The 16178-nt window shown below is 46.1% G+C and overlaps 1 protein-coding gene across 1 annotated transcript in view; it reads left to right on the top strand.

Annotated features, from left to right (window-relative positions):
* Positions 1-4904: 4904 nt before the first annotated feature.
* Vwa3a (von Willebrand factor A domain containing 3A) overlaps positions 4905-16178 on the top strand; it is a 67373-nt gene continuing 56099 nt past the window's right edge. The window contains exons 1-3 of the mRNA XM_059267662.1: positions 4905-5035; positions 5491-5614; positions 12214-12337. Of these exons, the coding sequence (XP_059123645.1) occupies positions 5595-5614; positions 12214-12337 (144 nt within the window). The 5' untranslated portion in view covers positions 4905-5035; positions 5491-5594. The remainder of the gene's footprint in view (positions 5036-5490; positions 5615-12213; positions 12338-16178) is intronic.

Genomic DNA, 16178 nt, shown 5'->3' with positions numbered 1-16178 from the left:
TATACTACACACACATACTCACAGGCACACACACTTATATAAATAATACTTTTTTTAAAGCCCAGGAGTATTGAACATGATAAGTGTCCACTCTTAACCTACCTTCCTAAGAACCATTGTTAATAGCTTATTGGGTATTTTTTTTTAATAAAGTTGATTTTTAAGTAGTTATTCTCAGATCGTTTTTTCCATATACACAGTATATATTGATCTTACCCACTCCTAATTCCTCCCACTCTCCTAGAGCCCACTGTGTGCCCCTCCCCCTTCACGTCTCTGTAAATTGTCCTTCTAGCCCATCAAGTCCAGTCACTGCTGCCTGGGTCACAAGGGTAGCCTACCAGCAGCCACACCCCTGATGAAAACTGCTACCCATCCCCCACAGCCATCAGTTGCCAGTGACTCCTCAACTAAGATCAAGGGATTTTCTTTTCACAGGTACATTCCCTGTTGTAAAAGTAGAGCCTCGTGATGTATTGGGTATTCCAAAAGGCATTTTACAGGGGTCTAGCTTGACAAGAGGTGATTTGTTTTTGTTTGGGGGTTTGTTTTTTTGTTGGTTTGGGGTTTTTTTTGGGGGGGGTTGGTTGTTTTGGTTTTTTGAGACAGGGTTTCTCTGTATAGCTCTCTGGCTGTCTTCCAACTGAGCCTCCAAAATACTGGGATTAAAGACATTACTCCCAGATAAGAGGTAATATTTTGCACACACACACACATATGCACACATATGCCATGACTTTTCTAGGTGACATTCCATCTTATAAATAATAACTGTGTATATACGTCATTTCCGTATATAGGTGATTTCTCCATTGAGGGATTTGGTGAGGTTTTTTGTTGTTGTTTTAGGGGGGTGGGTTGAGGCTTTTTGATTAATTTTTTTGCTCTTTAAAGAATGCTGCTATAAATTCCAAATACAAAACACTTTACCAAATATCAATATAACTTTACAGTCTCTGGTCTGTTAAGGCAGTTCATATTTTGCAGAGTGCTGGGGTTGAATAATGGCACCCGGTATGTTTAGGGAAAGAAAGTTAACATTAAATCATGTAGTCTGTGCTTTTCCATGTCATCTTTACCCCCTTCCTGTGCAATAAGAGGAGGGGCTCTTAGGCTGGAAACTGGGGGTCAGAGCAATGGAAATTGTCCAAGCTCTATAAGTAGTAATTGGTATAAATCTGGGTTTCAAATCCACGGTCCCTGACTTTGGATTTGGGACTCCTGCTGTCTCACATTGCCAGTTTGGCTAGTCTAAAGGAAATAAAAATAGTTTGTTCCAGTTGCATGATTCCTGGGCTCTAGCCCTGGAAGCTAAATCTATGGTTTGTTTCTAGATGCAGAATGCAGAGAACCACAAAAGCTGGTCCCTATTTAAAAGCAGCTCCTTCCCTACTAAGAGCACCTGGTGAATATTGTCTACTTTGTTCCAACACAAAAATGGAATAATATGCTCAAATTGTCTTTAGTATCTCAGTCTTTCTTTCTTGTCAAGGCTTCTCTTCGCAGTCATTATTCAGTGGTATTGTATAGTGCTGACATCCCTAATTGGTGAAACTAAATAAGACTACCCATTGGTTTCTAGTGCTTTTTCAGGATTTGAACCCCCAGGAAAATATCTCCAAACAGGTTGCTCCCCATTCTCCTTCAAGGACACTTAAAAATTAACCATACTTCTTCCCTAGAGGTGGGAAATGTATTAGTTTCTCAAGTAAACAAATCGTGCATACATCCATGGCTCTCTGAACTGTTTGTCATCTGTCCACACATCACTGATGGAACTTCAGTTGTCCCATGCCAGTGGCTTTCTTGTGCCATGCCTCTGGACTGTCCCTGGTACACCGAGGACTCATCTCTTAGGTCTTCCCATCTCACCAGGTGTTGCTACGAAGCGTGGAGCAGGCCTCTCCCCCTTCCAGTTTTCATATGTTTCTTGGTGTCTGTCTTCTGGAGAATTTCCTCTGCCCGTTGGCTCCTGAGAGACATTTGAGCCTCTCACTTACAGTTGAAAGGCGAAGAACGAAGAGGGAAGAGTTGGCTCTAGTCAAAAGCATAGTGTGGAACCGTGAGGACCTGAGCCCAGTTCTCAGTCCCCACGAGACAAGCCAAGTGTGCTGTCGTGCATGCCTATAAACCCTAGCGCTGTGAGGGACAGACAGGAGGACTGCCAGCCTGGCCAAAAAATGTGAGGTTTGGGTTCAAGAACAGACCTTACCTTAAAGGAAGAAAGTGGAGGATGATAGAGGAAGACATGACGTCCTCATCTGGCCTCTGCGCATCCATGTGTGCATGTGGCAACCACACTCACACAAAAGGAAAAAGCAAAACTTTTGGAAAACTGTCTTTCATCAGACCATGTGACTTCATGGTTAATCCCTCCTGGCTGCAGAGCTGAACTGCAGCCACTTCAACAGTACAGTCAGTCATATGATTGGCTCAGGAAGCATGATGGCATGTGACCAAGGAGCCAAGCTTAGGACTTAGCTGGAGCTCCTGGGAAGAAAGCTCTTCCACTATTGATTAAGTTGCTGGGGGAGAAATTGGTACCACTGTGTCCAGATTATCCGGCTACACCTGAGGATCCTGCCTGAGAATTGAGCCATCACAAAAGAAGGGGTGAGAATTGAGCCATCACAAAAAAAGGGGAGCTGAGCCACGAAGACAGTTTTGTTAGCATCATAGTAGCCAAAGCCAGAACTGTCTGAACTGTGTGTTACTTACACAAATAAGTCTCATCACTACCACCTCCCTTAGCCAGTTTGAGTTCGTTTCTGTCCCCTAAAAGGACCTCGATATCCTCCCACCTTCCTCTTGACGTTAAAAACATTCTTTATCTCCCCTCCTTTGGCATGTCACTCTTGGTCAGCTCTGGCTTTTAAAAAGGCAACTGATGGCTGGAGAGATGGCTCAGTGAGCAGTTAAGAGCACTGACTGCTCTTCCAGAGGTCCTGAGTTCAATTGCCAGCAACCACATGGTGGCTCAACCATCTATGATGGGATCTGATTGTTAGTTTTTCGGCTGCGTTGTGTTCTTACCCTGCAAGGAAATACCATGAAATACGACAGAATCCGCTAACAAAGAGTTTTATTAAAGGTAAAGGGACAGAGCGTGAACAGGCCTGCGGGAAACACGTGTGTGGAGAAGAAGGAACTGGGAACATGGCGCCAGATTTTAAAGGCTGGGCGTGGACAGATCAGGGTCATTACTACACGCAAGCGTGTAGATCACATGGCCACGTTGCGCGCTTACGTGGCTAGTGGAACGTCACAGATCTTGGTCACACGAGATGCCCTGACCCGGAAATGGCTATCCTGACCAGGGCCTGGCTAGGCGGAAGTGTCCGCCAGGCATATGCGAACACGCCTGACCATGGGGGCGTGTTGTAAACCTTTCACTGATGCCCTCTTCCGGCATGTAGATGTATTTGCAAACGGAACACTCATGCATAAAAAATACACAAAAATTTTAAAAGCAACTGACTTCATGCTTCTTCTTAACCCCACAAAAAGCATCAGTTCTTCAGTCTGAAGTAAAGGAAAATACAAGTTAATCTCTCAAAAATATATCCCGCCATAGCGTGGGGATAATGTTACCTTAAGAGAAAGACCAGAGATGGGTGAATGGACCCTGACCAGCTCCCAATAACTAATGGTAAGAAAACAGGTACACCTACTCAGGCAGTGGTATGTGGCTTTAATCCCAGAACTTGGGAGGCAGAGGCAGGTGGATCTCTGAGTTTGAGGCCAGCGAGGGCTACATAGAGAAAAACACTATCTCAGAAAAAAAAAAAGAAGAAAGTAAGAAAACAGACACCGCTGTTGAGCTTTGATAGCTTTTGAGAGCCACACTCTAAGGAGAACTTCCTGCTGGGTGTGGTGACAGGTGCCTGCGGTCCCAGCAGGTGGGAGGCCAAGGCAAGAATGACAGATGTTAGTGGCTGCGCATGGAGAGCCTGTCTTTTCAAGAACTGAAAATAATGAAAAGGCTCACGCGCATCTTTCCCCTCCTCTGTCGGTCTCTGTAAACTTCCCTCCACTTTCTTTGTAGCACAAGTGTATCCAGAATGTGCTGTGTGAGCTCAGGTCAAAGAAAGCAGCAGGAGGGCTGGAGAGATGGCTCAGAGGTTAAGAGCACTGCTTGCTCTTCCAAAAGTCCTGAGTTCAATTCCCAGCAACCACATGGTGGCTCACAACCATCTGTAATGAGATCTGGTGCCCTCTTCTGGCCTGCAGCCATATATGCAGGCAGAACACTGTATACATAATGAATAAATAAATCTTTAAAAAAAAAAAAAAAAGAAAGCAGCAGGAGTACACAGTGTTAGGTTTCACTTGAAATGTTAACCCTGTGAATCAGACACAAGGGAGATGAAGGAAGTAGATTACCTGTCAGGGACCCTTACGTTTCAAAAAATGATGCTTCAAATTAGCCAGCTTCCATTCAGGAGTTTTCTTCCCCTCACCCCTACCCCAGCATTTTGAGACAAGGTCTCACTGTATACAAGCTGGCCTTGAACTTGAAATCGCATGGCCTTGGCCTCCCACCTAGGATTCTCCCCAAGATGGGTACAGGGGCCCTCTGACCTCTTCACACCATAGCCGGCTGGGTGCTTATGGCCCTGTGATTCTGTTTCTGACCTGCCCCTCAGCTGCCTTGTTGGTGTCTGCAGAGTGCTACACGCCCTTTGCAAGCCGGAGAACCTGACAGTCAACAGTTTCTGTTTGGGAAGTTTGCTTGTTGCTGACCTGGCCTGGAGTGAACACCTGAAAGACAAGTCCCCAAGTAGCAGGAGTTCCAGCTTCTGAAGGGGAGGGTTCCAGAAATGAAAAGTGATTAGAGACTGACGTGGGATCAAAAGAGCTTAGCCACTGACTAGCTGGTGGACACTGGGTGGATCCCCTCATCTCTGTAGGAGTCTGAACCCATGTGCTAAGCGCTGGTTACATCACAATCACTTGAGGCCATTGTTAAAGGGTCCTGTTGCCACACTGTAGCACAATTCTGGGCTACTCTCCTAAATGAGACAGGACAACCCAGGTGATTCCTGAGTCCCTGGGTTTCGGAACCGCTGGAGTGAATAACTCAACAGAACCTTGCCCAGGAGTCACTGACCTGACTGTGGGTGGGTCTGGGCCTGGTGTGGGCGGAGGCTGCCCAATCTCTCTCCTGGGGCTAGTTCCCAGTTCTCTGGGGAACTGACAAGGCAAGCCCTAGGGCCTTCATATGTCTTTCCTCCATTCCTGCCACAAGAAGGCAGCAGGGCTCTACTGACCTAAACCATAGACTGGGCTGACCCCGAGCTTCCAAAAGTAGAAAAGCAGGTCATGTCCTGCCTTTATAGAGGAAGGTTAACCTGGTTAACCTGCGGAGAGGCTTACAGCAACAGAGGAACCCCTTCTTCCCTGGGGTGAGCAAGCTCTTTGCCTTTCCTGGCCCCAAGCTGCTGCGGTGCAGCCTGTTACCTTGGAGACCAGCTAACACTTATCTCACAGGCAAGTGGCACTGTAGAGCTGTTTGGAGGAGCTTGGAGCCAGGAGAAGTAGGAGCCAGGAGAAGAGGCGTCCTGCCGTGCCTTCTCCCAAAGATGAAGCTATAAATGAAGAAATGCAGATGGAGGTGAGTGTCACAAGGGTTGGCAAGTGGGAAGAGAGAGTGCTTATGCATTGGCCAAACGGGGAACATTGGTGTACCAGGTGCTGGAGCTCTGGCAGATTCCAAGGCAGCTTGCTATGGGCCAGTGCAGAGAAAGCAGGACTTCCAGAGTTTCCACTGCAGGAACAAATAGGATCCTGGGGTTTCTTGGCAGAGGGAGTAAAGGATGTTTACAGAAGCAAGCATGGTTTAAGGGTGATAGGAAATAATAAAGTGTGTGAGCAGGGGTTGCCAGGGAGCAGAGGAGGGTGAGGGGAAGGTGAAGAAGCAAGGAGTGGATGCCAAAGGGATGGCAAGCCTTGGGTTTCAGCACCAGGGAACTTGGCAGGGTTCTGTGCAGGAGCAATGGGAAACATGGATATGGCTCACCCCGGCATCGTGGATTGCACAGGAACACTAGGGGTAACTGCAGTTAAAAAAAAACAAGTCCTGGGTGCTGGAGACAGGGCTCAGCAGGTAAGAGCACTGGCTGCTCTTCCAGAGGACCAGGTTCAGTTCCCAGCACCCACATGGCAGCTCACAACTCTCTAACCCTAGTTCCAAGGGCTCCATTGCCCTCTTCTGACCTCCTTCAGGACTAGGCACACACATACATGGCAGGCAAAATGCTCAAACCAATCAAATAAATCTTTTTAAAAATTAAATCATATGAGCCAGGTGATAGTGGCACACACCTGTAATCCCAGCACTCAGGAGGCAAAGGCAGGTGGATCTCTGAGTTCGAGGCCAGCTTGATCTACAAAGTGAGTTCCAGGACAGCCAGAGCTATTACACAGAATAACCCTGTCTTGAAAAAAAAATTAAATCATACATGTAAAATAAAAGTAAACATTTAAATCTATAACAACAGCAAAACAAGCTCTTAGCCAGTGTGATGGCTCAGCAGATAAAGACACTTGCCACCAACCTGACAACCTAACTTTGATTCCTGGGACCCACATGGTGGAAGGAAAGAACTCAAAGTTGTCCTTTGACCACAAGTACATTGTGGTATGTTTGTGCAGGTACACACACACACACACACACACACACACACTGTACACATACATACACACTAAATAAGTACATAGATAAATGTAAAAATGTAAGCCCTCCAGATGGCCATTCATGAATAGATACTTGGGAGCATCCTCGATTCAGCTGTTAAGCAACTGTGAAGTTAGCTGAAGGCTTTCTTTTACACAGTAGCAATGTACTTTGACCAAAATGTTCATCTGCCCAAGGGATCGGTTCAAACATTCTCTGGTCCACCAGTCACCTAGGGCAGTCATCCCCGGTGCACTCCTGCTGAACGCCATACCTGCGTTGATAGAGGACGATCACAGTGATTGAAAAATGAATGCTGAGACTGATGGGGACCCTCTGACAATAGCCCGCACTGGAAGGGAAAGGGGTTGATGCAGACTGTGAAAGATCCAGGTCGCCCACAGAAGAACAGGAGTTTCATCAGGCTGTCAAGAGCAGTCCTAGATCCTCATGAGTTGGATAGCATTTATTTTTTTATTTTTTTTTCCCAAGACAGGGTCTCACTATGTAGCTCTGGCTGTCTTGGAACTCACTATATAAACCAGGTTAGCCTCTAATTCACAGATACTTGCCTGCCTCTGCCCCCCCCCCAATTGCTGGGATTAAAGGCATGTGCCCCAACACCCAACTAGTTTAGCATTTTTAAAAAGCTTTTTCCTCATGGTTTGAAGATATTTTCTCATAAAAAGTACACTTCAGTGGCCAGTTTGTCCTTGGGGACATCCTGGCATTCTCCTGTATCTGGTGGGTAGTCTCCTTGGATAAGATTTAGGGCCAAGGGACAGCACATTACATGCATTGACAGCAAGGGAGCCAAGGAGCCCAGAGGGTAGCAGACTCTAGATTAAGGGGAAGAACTCATCCCCTCACCACTGCCACCACCCCTCCCCCGACTCCTTATTGCTGTGCTACCCTGTTCATTAATTCAGTGAGTCTTGTGGAGCAGCTGCGCTCTGGGCGTTGTTTTGTACACAACAGTCCAGTGGTGAGCATTTCAAGGTCCCTGCCCTCCAGTGTCTTCAGTGAGAGAAAAGGAGCAGACAGTAAACACGGAGGAAGGGAGCTAGTGAAACACGCTACAGAGAACAGTGGAGCCATGCAGAGGTGTACAGCTCCGGTTAGGGGCAGCTTACCTTTGTACCCAGGCCTGAAGGGAAGGCAGTGTCTCCTTCACCCCTGTCCCTCCCAGGAGCAGTACTCTCTGGCCCCTAAGAGGCACAAAAGTACAAGGGACAGATGACGGCTTCCAGTCCCACCCGAGCAGCTGTGCTGATTGGCTTTTACCAGCCTGTGGCAAACTCCGCTTTCCTGGGGAAAGGAGACCCCACTGAGAAAGTGTCCCATCAGATGGGCCTGTGGGACACTTTCTTCGTTAATGGTTGATGTGAGAGGGTCCAGCCCACTGTGGGTGGTGCCACCTCTGGGCAGGTAGTCCTTGATTGGATAAGAAAGCAGGCTGAACAAGGAGCCATGGGGAGCAAGCCAGTGAGGAGTGTTCCTTCGTGGTCCCTGCTTCAGGTCCTGCCTCTGGGTTCCTGCCTTGGCTTCCCTGGATGATGGACTGTAACCTGTAAACAAACAAAGCTAAAACAAACCCTTCCTTCCCTAAGTTGGTTTGGTCAGTGTTTTGTTTGTTCATTTGTATGGAAAAATGAAAAAAACATTTTCCTTTTTATTAAAAGTAGATTCCTTTCCCATACAATACAGTCTGAATACAGTTTCCCCTCCAGTTCCTCCCAGTTCGTGGTTTTTCACAGCCACAAAGTGGCACACTGGGACAGTAGTAGTCTACATTTCTCTCCTACTTGGCATTTGGCTGCGCATTGTTCTCTCTCTCTCTCTCTCTCTCTCTCTCTCTCTCTCTCTCTCTCTCTCTCTCTTTCTCTCTCTCTGCTTTTGACAGTGGAGTTAGTAGGCAGGGTGGTAAGTACAATTCCCACCCTGTTCTCAACTGAAAACCCAAAAGTTCAGGGCTCTTCCTAACACCCTGCGTCATGAGCTTTATGTGGTCAGCTCTCCTCCATTGGCCCACACAAGTCACCCAGAATCCAGTGGTTTAGACTAGTCATTCACTGAAAACTGTTAACACTCCCCAAGGAGAAGGACCACGACACTGGGGGTTGCAGATGTTGGGGTTCCAGTGTTCTGGGAGACTTTCAAAGCCTGTGCCATAGGAATGGTCTCCAAGGAAATGTCGCTGAGGAGAAGCCACTTTGGGGCTTTCGGGGTGCTTCCCCGAAAACAAGCAACCTCCAAGTAAAATTTAAAGACTCGAAAGGAACTAAGGATTGCCAACTGTCATAAACTAGGGAGCGCCAGTTCACGGTGAAGCTGCAGCCCTGCTCAGCCTCTCATAGCGGGTCTCACAGTTTGGGAGGGCGGGAGGGAGGGCTGCAAGTGACAGAAATGTTAATAAGCCACAATGGGACTGGTTGGAAAGAAGGGGATTGGTGCGGGGAGGGAAACTCTGCTTGACAGTTTCAATGAGTAGTGTATCTCACAGAATCTAAAAGTGGAAACTTCTACAAGTGCTTCAGATAAATAGAAATCCAAAAAGCAAGACTCGCCTGTCCCTTCTCTCCTCAAAATGTCTGTTTTCCCTGGAGATGGTGCCACACACCTCTAACCCCAGCCCTCAGAAGGCCGAGGCAGGAAAAATTGCACTTTCAAGGCTATATGACTTGTCACATGACTCCTGTCTCCAAAACAGCAAACACGATTCTTGTCTCTCAGCTTCCACTCTTATGCCACTTAAAATATAAAGGGAACAGGTGCCAGACTGTTGGTTTGTTTTGTTTTTCAAGACAGGGTTTCTCTGTGTAGTCCTGGCTGTCCTGGAACTTGCTCTGTAAACAAGGCTGACCTCAAACTCACAAAGATCTGCCTGCCTCCACCTCCCAAGTGCCACCACCACCCAGCTACAATGCCAGTTTTTAAAATCATACTAGTGACTGTGACTCCAAACTAAAGTGACTGTCCTCAAATGAAGGGACATAGATATATGAAAATCCACAGAGAAGGGAGTCTGAGCTAGAAAAGAAGGCTGGGGAGTTTCTTAGAGGCCATGGTGGCTTGGCTGAAACATCAAAGGCAAGTAATGTGTAGGAACGGAAGAATGTTCTAGAGTGCAGGCAATAGGTGAAAAGATCCCGTGGTTAAAGGAACTGTACAGCATTCTAGGACCTCCCATGGCCATGGTAGGAGAACAGTGATGGTGGGAGCTCTTGAGAGGTCAGTGGCCAGCAGCCCAACCATGTGGGGTCTGGAAAGGCATCTTAAGGGTGTTAAGCTCCATCCTAGAAATAGAGGAAAGCCTTTGGAAGTGAGGATGGGAGCTAACAGTGAATTCATATTCTTTAAAGAGCCCTCCACTAACTAGGTTGTGGTGGCACACGCCTTTAATCTCAGCAATCAAGAAGCAAAGGCAGGCAGATCTCTGTGAGTTCAAGGCCAGTCTGATCTACAGATTGAGTTCCAGGACAGCCAGGGCTACACAGAGAAACCCTGTGTCAAACAAAGAGCTCTCCACATAATAAAGTGAATCAAGGAGGGAGGCAAACTGGGGGGGGGGGGGGGTGCAGCCAGGCCAGTCACAGTATCCTGCAGCTATCTGTGACCCAGAGGTCAGAGGCCCTCCACAGCTCCAAGAACACCAGACAGGAGGGAAGAAGAACACTGGAGGTGGCGGAAGTGGGGAGGGTTGTGGAAGATTGTCTCTCAGGTGTGATGTGGAAATTGCAGCTCTTGAATTCCACAGCTGTGGTTATTAGTACAAGACTCCACAAGCTTGGGCCCTCAACACTGTCACAGAGGAGGGAAGGGACACAAGACCCCATCCTTCTCTGAGGCTACAAATTCAATTAATGGTCAGTGGGAGAAACGAGACAGATGTCCAATAGTGTAGCCACCATAAGGTGCCCCTGCCCCTGTAAGCAACTCATTACCCATTTTCCTGTAAGCAACTCTGATTGAGCACACTGGGTCATCAGAACTGTAAAAGAAAAAAAAAAAAAAGACAAAGAAGAAAAAGACAAAGCCAGGCATGGTTGGTGCATACTTTCATTGCACTTGGGAGGCAGAGGCTGGTGGATCTCAGAGCCTGGTCTGCAAAGTGAGTTCCAGGACAGCCAGGGATGTTGCACAGAAAAACCCTGTCTCAAACAAACAAACAAACAAACAAACAAACATAAATAAATAAATAAATAAATAAAGACAAGGCAATGGGACTGGTTGGAAAGAAGGGGATTAGTGGGGGAGGGGAAACTCTGCTTGACAGTTTCAAGCGGAAGGGGAAGATAAATACCAAAATACTTTATATAACTGAGTACAGTGGCTCACATCTTCAGTCCCAGCACTCAGGTGGACCTTTGTGAGTTCAAAGCCAGCCTAGTCTATATAGTGAGTTCCAAGACAGCCAGGGCTATACAGTGAGACCCTGTCTCAAAAAAAAAAAAAATTATATACATGTGTGAAAATGTCAAAATCAAACCATTATTATATGTAATTAATATATGCTATTGAAAACCTGTGAAAATAGTGGGAAAGAGCCTGTCAGGTTTTTTTTTTTTCACTCTTTTGGGGGACCCGCCACCCAGCTCCCAAATAAATCACACACAGAGGTTTATTCTTAATTATAAATGCCCGGCCTTAACTTGGCTTGTTTCTTGCCAGCTTTTCTTAACTTTAAATTATCCAGTCTACCTTTTGCCTCTGGGCTTTTACCTTTCTCTATTTCTGTATACTTTCCATTATTTCTTACTCTGTGGCTTGTGTGTAGCTGGGTGGCTGGCCCCAAATTCTTCCTCCTCCTTTTCTCTTGATCTTTCTTCTTTTCTGTACTGTGTTCTACAACAGCCAGGGCTACACACAAAGACCCTGTCTCAGAAGAAATGAAGGCAAAGGGAGCGTGTGGCTTCTTGCTGATGCCTGCCGTGCCCCCTCCCCCTCCCCCTCCCCTCTCCCTCCCCCCTCCCCCGCACAGAGCCTTACAGCCAGCCATGCCTGAGGAGCGGTCAGTGCACTCAAGAGCTGAGCAAACCCGGAAGACACTGTCTAAAGGTTGCTGTACATTCTTGCGTTGGTCAGGAGAGGAAGGCCTAGGTAATCTCATGATGACAATTCAAAGGAGTCCTGTCTTGCATGGTCAGGGGAATACATTTCTGGAAAATCCCTGATAAATAGGATTCTCTGGTTTTCCAGATGAAAATGAGTTTGCTCATGAGAACTGAGGGGGAATGAACCTTGAAGAGAGACCAGATAAATGGTTATTGCAACATCTTACATAGACTGGGGCCTTTGAGATCTACCTAGACTGTAAAATAATAAACAAACAAACAAACAAACAAATAAATAAACCTCACAAACCACATTTTTTTTAAAAAATCTAAACTCTGTAATAATCCTTTCAGTTTCCACATGGAACTAAAAATGTTTCTGGATCCTTTTAGGAGCCAGGGGGTGGGGTGGGGTGGGGGGAGACACTCATGGTGGAGAGGTGACCTGGGGCTGAGCACTGATCAGATCACTTTGTTTTGTAGCCTGGACAGAAACACTGACAGAGATCCACAGAAGCAACTGGACCAGAAAGCTATGGATGCACTTACCCAAAATCCACACGATGGATTGCTGGTTACACACATTAACCAGACCCAGGACCTACTGGTAACAACCATAGTGCTTCTGTTCACCAGTGACGCTTACAGATCATAGCCAGGGGATGTGAAATGTACTCAATTCTTTCTTCAATAGGATCCAGCACTGAAACTGTGACTAAGTATTCTTCTCTAGCCACTAGGTTTATAAATGGAAGGAGAGTTTCTGTTTTGGTCATAGAGCTCTTCAGCCTTCAGGAACATCATTAGATATTTAGGAGCATGTGAGGATCCTGGTTTCAGTGTCAAAGCCTGAAAGTCTAAAGCATTTGATTTGAAAGCCCCCCTTGCTGAGATTTTTTGTAGGAGTCCATAAGACCTAAGTCCTGAAGTCCACTTCAGGAAGTGCTGTGGGAACAGGGGAGTCAGAGCAGAAGGCTTAACTCAAGGGGAGAAAGAAAAAGCGCCCCCCCCACACTGGGGTCAGGCTCACTCTGTACAAGTGAACCATCTTCCTCCAATCATGCACAACTCAGAGTTCTCTCTACCGTGGAAGCAATTGTCTTCACAAGTTGTGAACTCGAGGCAGGCAGCAGCCACCTGCTAGTAAATCCACACTAGACTACAAACACGATACCAGTCAGAGAATGTCATCTTTATATTAATACCAGCAATTAAAGAACCAGAAAAACAGTCAACTTCGACTTTTCTCAAGCATAGGCATTTATGGGACAAGAAATCTAAATAAACAGAAACAAGGAAGCCAAGCATGGTGGCACAGACCTGTAATCCCAGCACTCTGGAGGGAGAAGCAAGAAGATCTGGAGTTCAAGGCCAGCCTCAGCTCTCTGCTACATAGTGAGTTTGAGGCCAGCCTGGGACACATAAGACCCTTTCTAAAAAGGAAAAGAAAGGGGGAAATGAGGAGCTATGGGTGGTTCTAAGAAGAAAACATTCAGTGACGTCAGTTGCCAATGACGTGGGTCTTTGTTTCATCTGATTTCATATCAGACCAACTCACTTTCCAGGCGTGGGACGTGCCTGACTTACCTTATCAGTAACAGACAGGTCTCTTGTTTCTCCTCTCAGAGCAGTGAGAGAGTCCTGATTGCCCAACACCGAACTTGTAGTATTCTCCAGGTAAAGTGTCCACTTCACAGACACGAGGTCCCACCCCAACCAAGAAGCTATTTGCAGTTGATACCCACAGGCAAAGGGAAAGTCAGTTTCTCCAGTGGAGTGTCACTGGGTGTATCAACCACACGCCAGGGTGGTCCCCTGCCTAGGTTTTGTTCATCAACACAAAAGGAACTTCATTATATTTTTTGTTTTTGGGGAGCGTATTTTTTGTCTTGATGGCTTCTTGTTTGCTTGTTTTGATTTTAATTTTTGTAGTTTTCCTGAGGAGAAAGATAAAGAGAGAGAGAGAGAGAGAGAGAGAGAGAGAGAGAGAGAGAGAGAGAGAGAGAGAGAGAGAGGAGAGAGAGAGAGAGAGCACATAAAGTTGAGAGGAGATCTGGGAGGAGTCTGGGCATGGGAAAACATGATCAAAATATATTGTATGAGCTGGGCATGGTGGCACATGCCTTAATCCCAGCACTCAGGAGGCAGAGGCAGGTGGATCTCTGAGTTCAAGGCCAGCCTGGTCTACATAGTGAGTTCCAGGACAGCCAGGGCTACGCATAGAGACCCTGTCTAGAACAATCAATATATAGATTTATTAAATAAATGATAAATATAGTATGGAAAGAATTTTTTTAATGAAAAGTGCCCACTTTAACAGAAGAGCAGCAAGGTCCTCAGTCATAAGCAATGTAGGTAGGAATGGACTTTCAAATATCTGCAGGGCAAAAGCCACAGCCTAAAACGAGACACACTATTTCAAGTGCAAGATGGAAAAAGGGTCACGCACAAGGTGTCCTGGAAGAGAACAGTGCCACCTAGTGGTCACATGATATAAAGCCTGGTTTCCTGAAGCCTGTGGCTGGGACTGTGATCTCTAAGCCTCTCAAAAGCAGGAAGGATATTCTTAGGGTTGAATCACACCGTGAGAAAGTCTCTCATACAGACAACTGTGGTTTATGCTCGTTCAGAGAAGCCGTGAAGTGTTTTGGTTACAAACTTGGCTTGATAGAGCTTTCCGAAGAAGCCCAGCTCCACCACATCATTAGCTGTGTGACCTTGGGCAAATGACTTAAGTTCTCTGTGTTTCAGCTTCCTTGATGGTCTCCTGGGATTACATAACTTTACTATACGGAAATTGCCCCGCAGAGCCTGGGCACTGTGTTAGTGTCCGCAGTCATTAGGGGTGTGTTTTCACACATCCGGAGCACTTACTAATTTCCTTTTGAATCTAGACAGAACTGGTCTTGGAAAGAGTGCAAGGTGAGCAACACTGTCGAGCTGGAACACATTAGCAGCCTTTTATTTTCGCTGTCTTTAGTTTAGGCCAACCCTCAGTTTAGGACAGAATCTGAGTGCAAAGAAGAGCCAATTGAGAACGGTAGGTGCAGAGGCGCTCCAGGTCGCGTTCTGTGCCCTAGCCTCACGCTGCCCCGGCACAGCTGAGGAGAGGGGGCACGGCCCACGAAGAAACTGAGACCCGGAGACGCCTGTGTGCTGCACTCCTCCGGCCTTTTCCTCCCGTGTCCTCTGCAGAGTGGCTCATTCTCCTGCAGTAGACAGCTTTCAGCCTCTAATCAGCACCTTGCCCACTACAGTGAAAGCCCTACATGAAATCCAAAGACAGACCACCAAGGGTGTCGAGCATGTACCCAGAAGGGATCTTTGGGCTGAACTCAGGCCATTTCCATAGTCATCAGATGCTCGCTCGCACTCTCTCTCTGTCTCTCTCTCCCCCCTCCCCCCTGTGTGTGTGTGTGTGTTGTGTGCACATGTGTATGTACATGTGTATATGTGTAATGAGTCTTTCTCTATAACACTAACTCCCAAATAACAACAAGGAGACTTATTAATTATGAAAGTTCAGCCTTAGCTTAGGCTTGTCCCATTAGCTTGTATAACTTAAATTAACTCATTTGTTTTCACCTACATTCTGTCCTGTGGCTCATTACCTCATCTCTCTATGCTGCCTATATCTTACCCCATGTCTGGTTGGTAACTCTGCCTTCTTCTTCCCAGAGTTCTCTCTGTCTCTGGAAGTCCTACCTATACTTCCTGCCTAGCTATTGGCCATTCAGCTTTTTATTACATCCATCACAACAATACATTTTCACACAGTGTACAAATATCCCCCAATATTTCCCCCCTTTTGTCTAAATAAAAACAAAAAGGTTTTAACTCTAACATGGTAAAACTATATACAATAAGAACAATTATCAGGTAAGAATTATATTCACAATTGTCTAGTCCATTTGTATTTGGCATATTTGGAGAAAATATCTTTCTTATCTTGATGAATTAAAATTTTTATACCTAAACCACTTTCTATCATAATTTATATTACCATCCTAAAACTATATTTTTAGACCCCAAAACATTTCTTAGATAAACAATTTAAGTTTTTATGTCTCTCAACCTTATATACTTTATACATCTTTTGTGAGTTTCTCTTCTGCATTTGGTAACAAGGAAAACTGTAATATAACTGTCTCATCTTCAGCTCCATCAGAGACCCAAGAAGGATATAATATTACCTGAGTAAACAGGAAGTGTAGAGCAAACAACTTCTAAAACTATAGAAATGACAGAGACATCTGGCTGCCTGGACAGTTGTCCAACACTCCTGTATAACATTGCAGCATCCATCTTCGGCCTACAGGCCTAGTATATCTGACACTTTTTGAAGGACTGTCCTACCTTGTCTTAGCAAAGTTTGACAGTCACCGTCTTCTGTGTCCTGCTCATCCAATTTGGACAGCATACTGTCAGCAGTCGAGGCAAGGGCAGTT

The sequence above is a fragment of the Peromyscus eremicus genome, chromosome 1 (genome assembly GCF_949786415.1).
Source record: "Peromyscus eremicus chromosome 1, PerEre_H2_v1, whole genome shotgun sequence".
NCBI classification, from domain to species: Eukaryota; Metazoa; Chordata; class Mammalia; order Rodentia; family Cricetidae; genus Peromyscus; species Peromyscus eremicus.
This window is presented reverse-complemented; position numbering and strand designations above follow the sequence as displayed.